This window comes from Dreissena polymorpha, chromosome 1, assembly GCF_020536995.1.
Source record: "Dreissena polymorpha isolate Duluth1 chromosome 1, UMN_Dpol_1.0, whole genome shotgun sequence".
Lineage (NCBI taxonomy): Eukaryota > Metazoa > Mollusca > Bivalvia > Myida > Dreissenidae > Dreissena > Dreissena polymorpha.
In genome coordinates, this window is record NC_068355.1 from 146,152,397 (window position 1) to 146,168,078 (window position 15,682).

At 35.5% G+C, this 15,682-nt stretch overlaps 2 protein-coding genes across 4 annotated transcripts in view; one reads left to right on the forward strand and one right to left on the reverse strand.

Annotated features, from left to right (window-relative positions):
- LOC127854510 (SWI/SNF-related matrix-associated actin-dependent regulator of chromatin subfamily B member 1-like) overlaps positions 1-4,059 on the reverse strand; it is a 34,744-nt gene extending 30,685 nt beyond the window's left edge. For both annotated transcript variants that reach the window (XM_052389584.1, XM_052389577.1), the window contains exon 1: positions 3,903-4,059. In XM_052389584.1, the coding sequence (XP_052245544.1) occupies positions 3,903-4,052 (150 nt within the window). In that variant the 5' untranslated portion in view covers positions 4,053-4,059. The remainder of the gene's footprint in view (positions 1-3,902) is intronic.
- Positions 4,013-15,682, forward strand: part of LOC127854370 (LIM domain kinase 1-like) — a 47,559-nt gene continuing 35,889 nt past the window's right edge. The window contains exon 1 of one of the 2 annotated variants that reach the window (XM_052389429.1): positions 4,013-4,103. Coding sequence is in view for 1 of the 2 variants with exons in the window: in XM_052389430.1 (XP_052245390.1) it covers positions 4,085-4,103 (19 nt within the window). In the remaining variant the exon portion in view is untranslated. The remainder of the gene's footprint in view (positions 4,104-15,682) is intronic. The other variant, XM_052389430.1, reaches the window with a different exon arrangement.

Sequence of the window (15,682 nt, forward strand, 5' to 3'; positions counted from 1 at the left end):
GGTGGGGGGGCATGGGGGGGATTCTTGGGTGCGATGGTTGGACGGTATTTCAAACATAAAATAAAAAAAAAATATATTTGTGTTTTTAACCGTTTCAAAAACAAAAAATTGGGGGGGGGTGAGGTGGGGGGGGGGGGGGTATAGTGTGAGGGTGTGGTGGTAATTTGTGAGATGATCTTAAAAAAAAAAAAAAAAAAAAAATAGGGGGGGGGGGGGATTCGGGTGGGGAGAGGGGGGGTGGGGGGATTCTTGGGTGCGACGGTTGAACGGTATTTCAAACATAAAATAATCAAAATAAATAGTTTTGTTTTTTAATCGTTTAAAAAAAAATTGGGGAGGGAGTGGGGTGGGGGGGGGGGGGGGGGGTATAGTGTGAAGGTGTGGTGGTCATTTGTGAGATGATCTTAAAAAAAAAAAAAAAAAAAAAAAAAAAAAAAAAAATAGGGGGGGGGGGATTGGGGGGGGGGCTGGTGGCCAGGTACAGTAACCTCATGATAGCATGAAAGTATTTGAAGTTTGAAAGCAATAGCCTTGATACTTAAGAAGTAAAGTGGATCGAAACACAAAATTTAACCATATATTCAAAGTTACTAAGTCAAAAAAGGGCCATAATTCCATAAAAATGACATCCAGAGTTATGCAACTTGTCCTTTTACTGTACCCTTATGATAGTTTGCGAGTGTTCCAAGTATGAAAGCAATATCTATGATACTTTAGGGGTAAAGTGGACCAAAACACAAAACTTAACCAAACTTTCAATTTTCTAAGTATAAAGGGCCCATAATTCCATCCAAATGCCAGTCAGAGTTACATAACTTTGCCTGCACAGTCCCCTTACGATAGTTAATAAGTGTTGCAAGTATGAAAGCAATAGCTTTGATACTGTAGGAATAAAGTGGACCTAAACACAAAACATAACCAAATTTTCAATTTTCTAAGTATAAAAAGGGCACATAATTCTGTCAAAATGCCAGTCAGAGTTACATTACTTTGCCTGCACAGTCCCCTTATGATAGTTAGTAAGTGTTGCAAGTATGAAAGCAATAGCTTTGATACTTAAGGAATAAAATGGACCTAAACACAAAACTTAACCAAAATTTTCAATTTTCTAAGTATAAAAAGGGCACATAATTCTGTCAAAATGCACGCCAGAGTTATCTAACTTTGCCTGCCCAGTCCCCTTATGATAGTAAGTAAGTGTACCAAGTTTGAATGCAATAGCATTGATACTTTCTGAAAAAAATGGACCTAAACGCAAAACGTAACCAAATTTTTCAATTTTCTAAGTATAAAAAGGGCACATAATTCAGTCAAAATGCACGCCAGAGTTATCTAAATTTGCCTGCCCAGTCCCCTCATGATAGTAAGTAAGTGTACCAAGTTTGAATGCAATAGCATTGACAGGGGTTCCACTGGCCCAAAAAAAGTTGTCGCCACTTTTTCGCGGCGTGAATACTGTCGGTTATTCAACCTTATTAATAAGAACAATCATTTCAAGAAACCTTACTACATTAATGTCATTGACTATATTATCACTTTAAAAAGTATGTTATTTCATAAAAAAAACAATAAGTACCTTCATAAGTCATACCTTCATAAGTCTTAATAAGCTTTATTTGTATATAAATAACATTTTTTTCAACTTGATAAACAACACAGATAACCAAAATAATATAATAATGTTAACATCAATGTATTAAACAGTATGCTGCATAAATGTTTCGAAATTAATTATTTAAACATAAAATCACACCAATGTTCATCATTTGAAAGGGAATCAGAAAATAAAGCATCTCACTTCAAAGTGTTTAACAGTTATATTTGGTCATTTGAACATGATATACATCAGCTTCTGTTGTTAACAAGTTTTCTGTTAGTGGTGGATGATTTCCAGGTTAAATGACTGTTGTTCACGCCTATTTCCTGACAGAAAGGCCCAGATAATTGCCACCATCCATTCTAGTTACCTGAAAATAAAACATATTTTTACAAACTATCAACATCAAACCAACACATAAATGTCCCTATCTTTAAATGTCCGAATTTAACATATCCGAAATATAGTACATCGAGTGAATGTTTTATATTTAATTCAGAAATTGTTGTTATCTTAATCAATTTTGTATCCTTCCCAGAACATTACAATAATGAATCTATTAAACAGAAATGCTCACAAATACCTGTTGAAAAAAGTTTTTATTTGTTGATGTGGAGAAATTAAATGTTATTATATATTAAATGCGATTAAATGCTTTTGCCAGCCCCATGGTTTTGATTTTAACAAAGAAATAGCGGCCCTAATAATCATTATAATTATTGATCGTCGTGACAGTTTGTCCCCGTGTTACTTAACTTATTGCTCAATATCATAAAGGAGCCGTTAATCCGATAATAACCCCCATAAAACTTGACAATAGCAGTAAAAACACCGTTTGTAACACTTACACGCTTCGGTGATTTCTAATGCACTCCTCACTGTAGGTCGCTTACATCGTCGTAAATCAATATTTACAACTGACAGACGCTGGCCGCTAATGCTCGGTCGCGTGCTTTCGACTCGCAGTACATTTTCGGATAGGATTTTACCGATTTTTTGAAATTCGCCACTTTTAAAAAATTGGAGCCACATTTAAAAATTTAGCGCCATTTGGCGCCAATGGCGATCGACAGCGGAACCCCTGCATTGATACTTTCTGAGAAAAGTGGACCTAAACGCAAAACTTAACGGGACGCCGACCCCAAGGTGATGACAATAGCTCATAATTTTTTTTCAAAAAATAGATGAGCTAAAAAGGGCAATCGTAATGAAGCTAGTAATTAACGCCCAGTATCCTTAACAAGCGTCTGTTGTAAAACATTAGAACACATTTTTTGCAGACAAATCTTAAACCATCTAGAGAGATATGACATACTTACATAACTCCAGCACGGATTTCGTAGTGGACATTCATGTGGAAGCCAGTTAATACTAACTAAGGATGATATTATGAAAATGTATGACAAAAAGAAACAAATAGACATGGTTATATTAGACTTTAGTAAGGCGTTTGATACAGTACCACATCCGAAACTACTCTACAAACTTGAAAATTATGGAATAAAGGGTAACATCTTCAAATGGATTCAATCATTTTTAATGGCAAGAAGCCAAAAAGTTATTCTAAAAGGCGAATCCTCTTCTACATGAACAGTAGACTCTGGAGTGCTCCCAGGGTACAGTGCTCGGTCCCCTACTATTTTTGTGCCATATCAATGATCTCCCGAACCGTGTAACATCACAAGTACGTCTCTTTGCCGACGATTGTCTCTTGTATCAACCAATAAACTCTTACCAAGATCATATCAACCTAAAGAAGGACTTACATTCACTTGAAAAATGATAAAAAAACTGGGGAATGAGGTTTAAGGAAACAAAGTGTTATCTCATGACAATGCAGAAACAATGTGTACCATCAACGTTTAACTATTCTCTGAACAACCATTTGGGTTAGTCCAGATTGGCTTGCTTAAATGTACGCACGGAAATGATAAATTGAGCGTATCTTGATATTTCTAATGTGTATATTACGCTGATACGCAGCTTATCTAGAACGCTGACTCGCAATTTTTGCGAGTTGTCAGTTGAAAAAAAGAGTAATTCGAGCCCTGGTCCATGGTCAAATGCAGAGCTTAAGGATGTATGTATATGCAGACGGACTAGAACAAAGCCAAATGCATCCCAGTTTGTGAGGATATACACATCTTGACGTAGCATTTGCATATCAGATCATAGTTATTACCTGGCAAGCATGTAAGTGTGTTGTAACCTTAGCGGCGACAAACAATGAACGCCGAAAACTAATGAAACTACTGCATTCATGAAACAAAATCACTGAAATATTCAGAATGCATATATTGAATACCTCTGAACCTATGTAATATGTTTCTCCATCTTCTTCTAAAGCAAACGACTTTGGTTTGTCGCCGAATGTTTTCAGTTTTCCAGCCGACGCCATTGCGAATAATTTATGTGTTGTTAGAAAAGCAAAATTTAAATTACGGTTACAATTCATCGAAATATTGTAGGATGTAATCTAAGTTCGCGATGTCCGAAAGTCCGGAAGGTACCCAGATCTTTTCTTTTTATGAATTTTAATTTTGTTGTCATGTAGATCTCATGATATAAACCTCTAAAACAGATGAGCTTAACTGCAAAACAGGAATTGACATGTCCATTTTTTAAATGTATTCATAATTCTAATTCATATAGCAAAACTATTTTGAATGTTTATGTAAGGAAAAGATACATTGTTACAAGATCATGAAGATGTCGAATGCAAATAAAAAACACGATAAAGTAATTATGGTTTCACGGCTTTTTTTCTAGCACTTATAAGGAGTGCAAATAAAAAACATGATACAAATATTATAGTTTTACACTACAGTTTTATTTCTAACAAGTTGAAATATCACTTTACAGAGACCGTCAACCACCGTATTTTTTTACAATTATTAGTTATTAATAACAGTTATAACACATATAAAAATGGTATAATCTCGCTTTAAATGATAGGTATTTTTCTTTAGTTCAGTCCCTAGACGTACAGTTATCCAAATCAACATGTAGGGTTTAAAAACAATAACAACATAAAAATATATAAAACATGAAGAACCAGCATGTTCATCCTATTATCAAATACTTTATAGAAAAATGATGTTTGATGTATATATTATGCACACAAAAGCAGTACCTCTGCATTAGAATAGCATGATGTTAAAATATATAATACATGTACAAGGATCAAGCTAGACTCCAATTTTTTGGAGAAGTCACTTCTCCCTAAGCTCTGGAGAGGGAGAAGTGAGGCAGTTTTAGTTTCTCTAAATTTGTGCTTAATGGCAACTTATCAGACTAATATTTCATATTGATCAGTGATCAAATAATATTTTGACAATTGTTGCTTACCTGTTGTTTTCATTTCAATTTGGGAAGAGTACTTTTTTTGTCAATCTATTGGTCCCAAAAAATATCAAAGGATAGCAGATGCCAGCTAAGGCCCAGCTTATTATATTCCAGCTTAACTGTTTAACATGATGTTGTTCATCAAACTTGCACAGTATACCGTGTACAGCATTCTCAAGTAGAGTAAAAATTTTCTTCTAATAAAGGTACATTTATTATTTAAGAGCATTTTTCGGAGATATCAGTGTATGAACTCATTGAACTGGCGGGTTAGTTATACACATATGAAAGGTAGAATGCTATTCTATACCAATGATTTCAATCAAACTTACAAAATTACCTATAATATTAACATTCTAATGGCAACGATGAACTTTTACTAGTGAAGATAAAAGTTCTTCGTAAAACAAGACAATTTAGCCGTGTTATGAATCTTTAAAATATAAATACCTGTTTATATCCTACGGGGCATGAGGTCAAGGGCCAAGTCAAGATAACTTAAATACGAAAAAGGACTCCACTAGGTTTCTGAGTAACCCCCCAAAAATTGAGCTATAATCAACTACATATGATAGATAGATCTGTTCCATTGAAACTTCATTTGAATTTGCAGATGACATCAAGGTCATAATTACTAAATATTGATCAATGGTTTTGGCTAAATATATTTCAGCTTAATAGCGTAACGTCCATTCTATTGAAACTGACAGTTTAATTGAATAACACAGCCCTTTTGATATTAATGCACCACCCCTCCTTCCTTAAAAAAAGCAGGATTATGTTGCTTTTCACCTGTTTGTAGGTTGTTAGGTAGGTCTGCCAGCATGTAGACCAGGTGGACAGGAAGATGCGTATATATTTAAAGGTCAACAGGTTAATGTCTGATGAGCTTTTATCAAGGAATCGGTCTCTGCATGATATATACAGAATGTAACTACTGACCTACTAGGTCATCTAAATAAGAACATAGAATGAAAAAGGACGAATTTTGATTTACTCATTTTGAGGTCACCTGGTCAAAGGACCTGGTCATATGAGCTCATATCTAGAAATTGGTTTCTGCATGATATCTAGAGAAGACTTTGACTTAGGAATATCTAAATTGGTATTGTCAATACATAGAGAGGAAAGATTGATACCTTTTGATTTTAGCAGGTCAAAGGTCACAGTGTCAGGAGCATGTAACAGGCAATTTGTGCTCACAATATTTTGAGAATGCTTTGACCTATGATCATGCAAATTGGGATATTTGAAATGAAAAGAAGATGCCTGTTTGAGGTAATTGGGTCAAAGATCAATATTATAGGGGCTTGTGCCATGACTGTTTTTTTCGGCGTAGCTGTATAAGCCAGCTTTTCACCTTACCTGACCTTTGTAAGTGTCCAATAAAATTCAAATAAAATTTCCCGCGGATAGATACGAATGAATACACTTCATTTATTCCATTGGCTGATTTGAACATACCACCAGAACATTGGAAACATGACCGCGTTTTTGTAACACTGTTTAACTGCGTGTTCAGCATAAAACAATTTTATCTCTAATGAAAAGGCTTGATAGATAGAACAGTTTTACACTAAACTCTCGACATCAATACAGTTTGTGCGTGCACCTTTTATTTTCAGAGGAATGCCAGCGCCAGAGCGTTTGTTCTTATAGGCTACATTTGTATGTTCTCATATTTAGTAACTACTTCCATATTCCCGTCTGTGTACTTGTATATTTAAGTTCATAAAAGTATCGTTTTTCCCTATCCTGATATTCGTTTTGGCCAAACCATTTAAATTGTTTTCGAAATTGAACATGTAAAAGTATAAAGGCTTAAAAAAGCTGTGGAAGCTTGGCCTCCCTTTAATGCATTGCATTCCAACCCGCAAGGTATCAGGGTCAGTTCGCGGCCAGTACAATAATCATTATATAATATAGACGCTATCGCGTGAACTATGTGAACTGGAATTTTCTTTAGACCAGAAATATGTTAAATGAAGATATTCAGCGATATAATTATGGTATGTCAATAAAAGATGCTTAATGTGTTTTCAACAATACCATGATAAATATTATTTTTGATTAATTTAACAAGAATTATTCCACCATATTGACTAATGTATTACGCATGAGAGCGATGATTCTCGATACTGTTAATAATCGAATCAAATAGCAATGCCCGACAAACCACTAAAACAGGTTTGTTCGAAAAACGCTTGCATAAATATTAAAAAATATGTATGTATACTTCGCGTGTGGCCGGTTGACTCATATGTTTTAATTTCACTTCCATTCTTCTTTTGGTTTTCTGTTATATATCTATAGGTTTATGACCAGCAATATGTAATAATATAGGGATAATACACGTTTTCGAGGGCATGATCATCTGCGGGCACTCGAAAAATCCGTTCGGAATTTGAACGGAACAGATTTTGAGAGCGCCCGCAGATGAATATGTCCGAGAAAATGTGTATTTTCGCTATTATTGCATAAACAAATCAAACATACCAAATTAAATTAAAATAATGTAAAATAAGCCGCGAAAACTCCGCGTAACATCCCGTACTGCGTGTGATGCAGCTAAGAACTGCACAGAAAAAGGCATTCGCTATCTTTGATCTCATTCATCGAACTCTTAACCTTTCACCAACTCCAACCACAATCAACGCCGTGTATCTTTTTAGCTCACCTGAGCACAACATGCTCATGGTGAGCTTTTGTGATCGCCTTTTCTCCCTCGTCCATCGTCAACATTTTGCCTTGTGAACACTCTAGAGGCCACATTTATTAACCGATCTTCATGAAGCTTGGTAAGAACATTTGTCCAATTGATACCTCAACTGAGTTCGAAACTGGGTCATGCTGGGTCAAAAACTAGGTCACTAGGTCAAAAAAAAGAAAAACCTTGTGAACACTGTAGAAGTCACATTTGATGCCCAACCTTCATGTAACTTTGTCAAAATGTTTGTCTAAATGATATGTTGGTTGAGCTAAAAAATGGTTCCGGTCCGTTGAAAAACATGGCCGCCAGGGGGACGGGGCAGTATTCCTTATACAATTTTTTCCCAATCATCATGAAACTTGGTGGAAACATTGGTTTCATTGATATCTCGGACGAGTTTGAAAATGGTCCAGATCGGTGAAAAAACATGGCTGCCAGTGGGCGGGGCATTTTTCTCAATAAGTATATAGTGAAAACATGTGAACACTCTAGAAGTCACATTTTTGGGTCAATCTTCATGAAATTTGGTCAGAACATGTGTTTTCTGGATATGACGGTTGAGTTCGAAAATGGTTACGTTTGCTTGAAAAACATGGCTGCCAAGGGGCAGGGCATTTTTCCTTATATGGCTTTATATCGCTATAGTAAAATCTTGTTAACATTCTAGAGGCCACATTTATTGTCCAATCTTCATAAAACTTGGTCAGAAGATTCATCCCAATAATATCTTGGACAAGTTAAAAAATGATGCCGGTTGGTTGAAAAACATGGCCGCCAGGGGGCTGGGCATTTTTTCCTTAATTGGCTATAGTAAAACCATGTTAACACTCTATAGAGTCCACATTTATTTTACGATCTTCATGAAACTTGCTCAGAAGATTTTTCCCAATGATATCTTGGATGAGTTCAAAAATGGTAACCTTTGCTTGAAAAACATGGCTGCCAAGGGGCAGGGCATTTTGCCTTATATGGCTATTTATGGCTATAGTAAAATCTTGTTAACACTCAAGAGGCCACATTTATTGTCCATTATTCATGAAACTTGGTCAGAAGATTCATCCCAATAATATCTTAGAACAGTTTGAAAATGATGCGGGTTGGTTGAAAAACATGGCCGCCAGGGGGCGGGGCATTTTTCCTTATATGGCTAAAGTAAAACCTTGTAAACATTCTAGAGACCACCTTTATTTTCCGATCTTCACGAAACTTGGTCAAAAGATTTGTCCCAATGATATCTTGGATGAGTTGGAAAATAGTAACCTTTGCTTGAAAAACATGGCTTTCAAGGGGCAGGGCATTTTGCCTTATATGGCTTCATGTATATATGGCTATAGTAAAATCTTGTTAACATTCTAGAGGCCACATTTATTGTCCAATCTTCATGAAACTTGGTCAGAAGATTCATCCCAATAATATCTTGGACAAGTTAAAAAATGATTCAGGTTGGTTGAAAAACATGGCCAGGGGGCGGGGCATCTTTCCTTATATGGCTATAGTAAAACCTTGTTAACACTCTAGAGGCCACATTTATTTTCCGATCTTCATGAAACTTGGTCAGAAGATTTGTCCTAATGATATCTTGCAGTGTTTTTCCCAGGCCATTTTAGCGTGGCGAAAAGCCACGCCGCCCTCACGGATAGCCACTCTGCCCTTTTCAAAGGCAAATTTCGCCACGCGCCCTTATCGATAACATCTTTATTGCCTTATGACCTTACTTGGTCCGCAAAATCAGCGTCCTTGATTGTCTGTGATGCTCCGACTGTGCTTGATTTACTCGAGAGACGTCAACGTCTAATCGACTATATTAATTGAGCAGATTAATCTATTACAGTGCTCGATTTATACATGTAGGTAGGTCTTACTGACTGCTCCAAAGCTGTGAATTAGTAATGCGTGAATAACCCCGTGTCAGTATCAATCGATAATGCCAGAGGCTATGTTATACCAAGCGCACTTTTCGGTCGGCAATGTGTACTCCTCCACGATAAAATCGTAACTTCGGAGACTTTTGATGAAAAAATCGATGTTATTCTCGTGGCAATTGTGCATTGCATGCATTATTCAGTTATATCAAAACATATATTTTTACGCATAATTACATTTGAAAACACAAACAAATTTATTCTTTATCGTTTTCGTCTTTAAGATAATTAAATCTAATTATAGAAATAATTACTGAGACGTATACTAATTTAACAAAATGCGAATCGCGTATACGATTTAACGTTGCTATGCGCACCTTTCGCTTACATCATTTGACATTTTAACAACATGGCGGACTATACAGAATTAAATTGTGACTCGGCAAAAATGGCAAATAACGTCGTAAACGATCGAATTAACGATGGAGGTTATACATTAAGTAGGAATTAATGAAATGTCTGTGATAATCAACGATGCATTAAAATGTTTTAGATAGCAACAACATTATTTATTTATTTGTAATCTACTTGGTGGATGTATGTCACGGAAACGAGTGTTTGCATATTGTTAGCGGTCAATTTACTCGCAATGTTATTTTAAACATCTTGCAAGACTATTTTTAGAAAATGGGATAAGACAAACATGGTTTAATTTATATGTTAGTGGATCTGGGTATAATCAGATTCATATGCATTTATTGCTTTATTATGTTTGTCGTGCTGTACAGTTTATTGAAACAGCATGGAACTTAAATGTACATTGCAAGGAAAATATATTAATATAAATCATAGTAAGTTAAATACATCAATTACCATTAAATGTGCTTGTTTATATGTTATTTTTTCCACAACTGCTTCTGATGCGATAACATGTTTCCCCGTAATTCAGGGAACGTTTTTGCCCTTTTTTGCCTTAACTACGCGCTAAAATGCCCTTTTTGAAAGTAATGCGCCATGCCCCTTTGCCCTCCTGGGAAAAACACTATCTTGGATGAGTTAGAAAATGGTAACGTTTGCTTGCAAAAAATGGTTTTGGTTGCTTAAAAAACGTGGCCACAAGAGGGCAAGACATTTTTCCTAATATATGGCTATATATCATGCTATTGTAAAACCTTGTTAATACTCTAGAGGCCACATTTATTGTCTGATCATCATGAAACTTGGTCAGATGATTTGTCGCAATGATATCTTGGATGAGTTCGAAAATGGTTCCGGTTGGTGGAAAAACATGGCCGCCAAGGGGGCGTGGCATTTTTCCTAATATAGCTATAGTTAAACCTTGTTAACACTCTACGCCCAAAATCACTAGTAAGGCGCAAATACATGTTCCATGCATTAGAGTTAATAAACTCAGATAACCAGATTAAACAAGTATGCCAAATCATTAAGTACGACTCGACTATTTCTTCACCTTAATACAGGTGGTTTATCACAATGCGTTTTTATTTTACACAAGCTTATACTAAGTAAAACGATACATACGTTACAGACGCCAGTTTATGTTTTTTACATTTATGAGTTAAGCAAAAACAAAAGAATGCTTAAAACCTTCAATAAAGCAAGCTAAGATGATAAGATCGTGTTAAGCAATAATCTCAAGAAGTGCCATATATATATAACAGTGGTATGCTACCATTATTTGCTGGTTAATTGATGACGCCTGGCCATTGATACTTACGTTATACTGATTTTGATGCAGGACTTTTCACGGATTCTATTCTATAAACACGCATGATAAACTAACCTTTCAACGTACAAATAATATATGTCCCAAATTAAAACGTCATTTAACATGAATATCTATCGGCTTTTATGAAATATTTCATTTACAGTTTGCAATACGCTGCGTATGTGAGATGCGATACATACGTTAACCAACTATATTGCTTATAAATAAGGTAATTATGTTAACTTGTGCACCTCTAAAATTTCAGAGGACAGCACTGCTGCGTACAGAAAACAATTTTATCTCGTATTTTTACTATTCTGCATAGGCATCATGCATTACAACTACAGTATGATACATACGTGATCAATACATACGTTACATAATGTGTTAACTTTGTGTATTACGTCACCATAAAGGGTGGTTTCTGACGTCAAACTAGTTTCTTTGAATTCTTGCGATATTTGAATCTATCGCCCTCCATCATTCAGACTGTTTCATGTAAACACATGGGATGTGAGCTTTCGTTGAGAGGTATGTTGACATTTTGTTTTATGTTTCGATTTTATCAGCAAATATATATAGTTTATAAAGTTCAGCAATATGCATTTAAGTCGTTTATGTATAATAAAAGAAAACTTTGTTTAGTTTGTCATCATGAGGTTAGAAACTGTTGTCAGAAACAAATGATACATACGTTACCGCTGGTAACGTAGCGGTAACGTATGTATCACTGTAAGTTCATTAACAAATTTGTATTTAAAAATTAAACAATGCAACAAATACTAAAGATATATCATAATAGATCCACTGCTGTACTTTTTTAAATATATTTGATCGAGCTAATGGTATCTTAAATTGAAATCAATAATCTCTACCGGAGTGATGTCAAAAGAAAAGCTTCATCTATAATCAAAATCGTATCCTCAACATAAATATTTCCCAAGCAATGTTTTCATAGCATATATATAGAGATGAGAACTAAATGCAATAACTATAGATTGATTTTGATAGAAATTAAACACTTAAATGTTTATACACAGAGGTACGTTACATTTTAAATAGGTAACGTATGTATCGATACATGCGTTACTTTACAAAACACTTTGTTTCAGACCAGAATGGGCAAATCTTGGGTGGAAATTCAGAAAGCTTATAGAGAAAGGCAGAAGTTAAAGGGACCAGTGTTCTTATCCAAGGAGAGAGCAAGGCAAAGACAAAATTATGTTCCAGCTTCACATTTAAGCAAGAAAAAGAAAGAAGCTCGAAACAACCAGGCAAAATTGAGAAACAGACTATCTAGGTTGAGAAAAAAGACACCCGAAAACGATGTTGAAGAAACTAGTGGTTATGGAAGCATGTCAATGGAAACAGGTGATGATGAAAGAAATCAGCCTACAGAGCAAAGGGCATTAATTGTAAAATTACCCTTAACCAAGAAGGGTGCAGGTGCTAAGAAAATTATCGCAAGAGCATTAAGTAGAGCTCACAGAGAAATCAAGTCATTAAAGTCGGAAGTGATACAGCTGAGAAAGAAGATCAAGATAAAAAACAGGAAAATAGATCGCATCAATAATAAGACAGAAAGCTATGCATCTACATCACAGTTAAATTCACACGAGCTTACTTGTACTCCAATGAAGAAAACAGAAGCAGAGGTGTCGAGACTTAACCTTACACCACGAAGTAGAAAGTTAGTTCGAAGAAAATTACTAACTGGAAATGTTCTGATGGCAGAAATTGATAGAGCAAAACGTGCATCTGGAAAGAAGAAAGTATCAAATATCCACAGAGTAATTTCAGGCCAAATACCTAAGAAATATAGTATGTTGAACCAGATCAGTAAGTGCACACGCCTCAGTAGAAGATCCCTCAGACTGATCGAAGACAAAACCATAGGTATGGTGAAAGAGATGAGAACTTGCATATCCAAGTCTGTAGAAGAATCTGTAATTGATTTTCTTGGCAAAGAAGATAATTGTCGCATTCAGCCAGGGAAAGCTGACGCCAAGAAAGTAAATGGACATAAGGAAAAGAAACAGACAAAAGTACTTACTGACTATCTTAAGAACTTGCATATGAAGTACAAGTCTGAAAATCCTGAACAAAACATCTCTTTGAGCACTTTCACACGCATAAGACCTCCTAATATTTTGCTGACATCATACATATCAGGGAACAGCTGCCAGTGTATATACCACCAAAACACGGCATTGAAAGTTCAGACTTTAAGAAAGCATGGTGTAAAAATCAGCGAAAATCCAGAACAATTAATTAGCCATGAGAACGATTTAGATGAGCTACTTGCAGGTTTACCAGAAAGAGTACCATACAGAGTTTGGAAAAAAGTTCAATCAATAATGGGAAAACAAAGATGACAATAGTTGAGGAAACTGAAGAGAAGACAATCTTCATACCTCACTTAAAGATCCAGATAAAGACGTTTTCACAGCATGTACTCAGAGTACAGGAACAGTACAGCCAAATACGCAAACTAAAAGTCATTTTGCCTGAAAATGAAACCCTATTGCAAATGGATTTTGCTGAAAACTTTTCTTGCAGATTGTTAGACGAAATTCAAACAGCATATTTCAGTCAAACCCAGGTTACTTTGCACCCAGCAGTATGTTACTTCAAAGAAAACGATAAACTTAAACACAAAAGTTTTGTGGTGGTAAGTGACGAAACATCTCACGCTGCAAGTACAGTTTGTGCTTTCCTTGATAAATTGATTCCCGCCATCAAGACACTGAAGCCCAATCTGTCCACCATTCATTATTGGACAGACTCACCATCAAGCCAATATAGAAACCGATACATCTTCCGTACCATCGCCATGCACAATGATATGTACGGGATACAGGCAAGATAGAATTACTTTGAGACGGGCCATGGTAAGAGTGCATGTGACGGGCTTGGTGGTACAACAAAGCGAATGGCTGATGAAGCTATTAGACAAGGCAATGTCACTATACAAGATGCTGCAGACTTTTACGCTTGGGCAGTACAGTCAAGTATGAAGGCAGTTGAGTTCTTGTACGTCTCAAGTGATGTAACCAAGACGAAGCGTGATAAAATGGCTTTGATCAAAACAAAGTAAAAGGAACAATAAAACTACACGCAGTTGGGATCAAACTAGAAGACAACAAAACAAAACTGATGACAAGAGAAATGTCATGCCACTGTGCCACATGTATAGCTGGATCATATTGTGATTCATGGGCTGCTCAAGACATAAAGTGTGTAAAAGCTGTTAATGAAGAGCGTGCAGGTGCTGTTGACGAGACTCTTGGCGAAACAGAGAAAGAAATACAGCCTGGTAATGATAACGATTTGCCGGACACTGAAGATGGTGCTCATGGTCTTGAACAGACACTTACAGAGACAGAGAAAAGCAATGAAGAAAATATTATCTTGAATGACATACACATAAATGACCTCGTTGCTGCTGTATATGAAGGGCGATGGTACATAGGAAGGGTTGAAAAAAAGGATGACGAAGAAGGAGACTATAAACTAAACTTCATGCAAAGAGCTAAACAGATGTTTAAATGGCCTCCGAAAAAAGATTGATTGTGGTTAGATAGCAAAAACATTTTGTGTAAAATCAACACATTAGAGCCATCTGGAAAGAGTATGAGACTTTTCAAAATCGCACAAGAGGAATTGGATACAGTTAACAAGATGTTTAAAACCCACTTACAACAGTGATACATACGTTACCCAAAAGCAACACAACGTGTAACTGCATGCACATTTAAATGCAGAAGATGGTTATATTTGGATAAATGACACTAGTGTATCTGTGTAAGACAAATGCTCATTTTATCGCTAATTCTATAATGCGTATCAGTTGTGTCATTGATGATGATACATACGTTATTGAATTACAGATACAAACGTGACTGTAAGTTTGAAAGTCGTTTGATTATGTTTAGAGGAGGTTGTTAAAATATGTGTTAGATAACAGTTTGTTATGTGTTAAAAGCCAGTTTTGTTCAATATTTTGTTTGTTTAGAAATTGTTATACGTTTTGCTCCAATATCACATATGTGCTTGTAAATTCATGTTAAAATGATTTTAAAATATTTTAAGCCATCAAACATACAATGACAAGTGATTATCTGTTTGTTGACAGATTGAATTTTAAGTGAAAAAAAAGATTTTTAAAGAAAATACTTGCTTCTGGAAGAAGATGTCATTTACAGAATGTTGATAAATTTTCATACATACGTTACACGTTGATAGATGCCTTGATTATCATTATGGATACAGTATCAACCTGTTTATGTATAAAAAATAAGTCAATACTACATTGAAATGTGTTTGTGAAAGGTTTTTGCGAACTAGTTTTGTTGTCATCTTACTTCCTTAATTATTTACTAAAAACGTTGTGAAACTTGATTTTAATCTTGTGAAAATAAATCAGTTCTGTGTTCTTT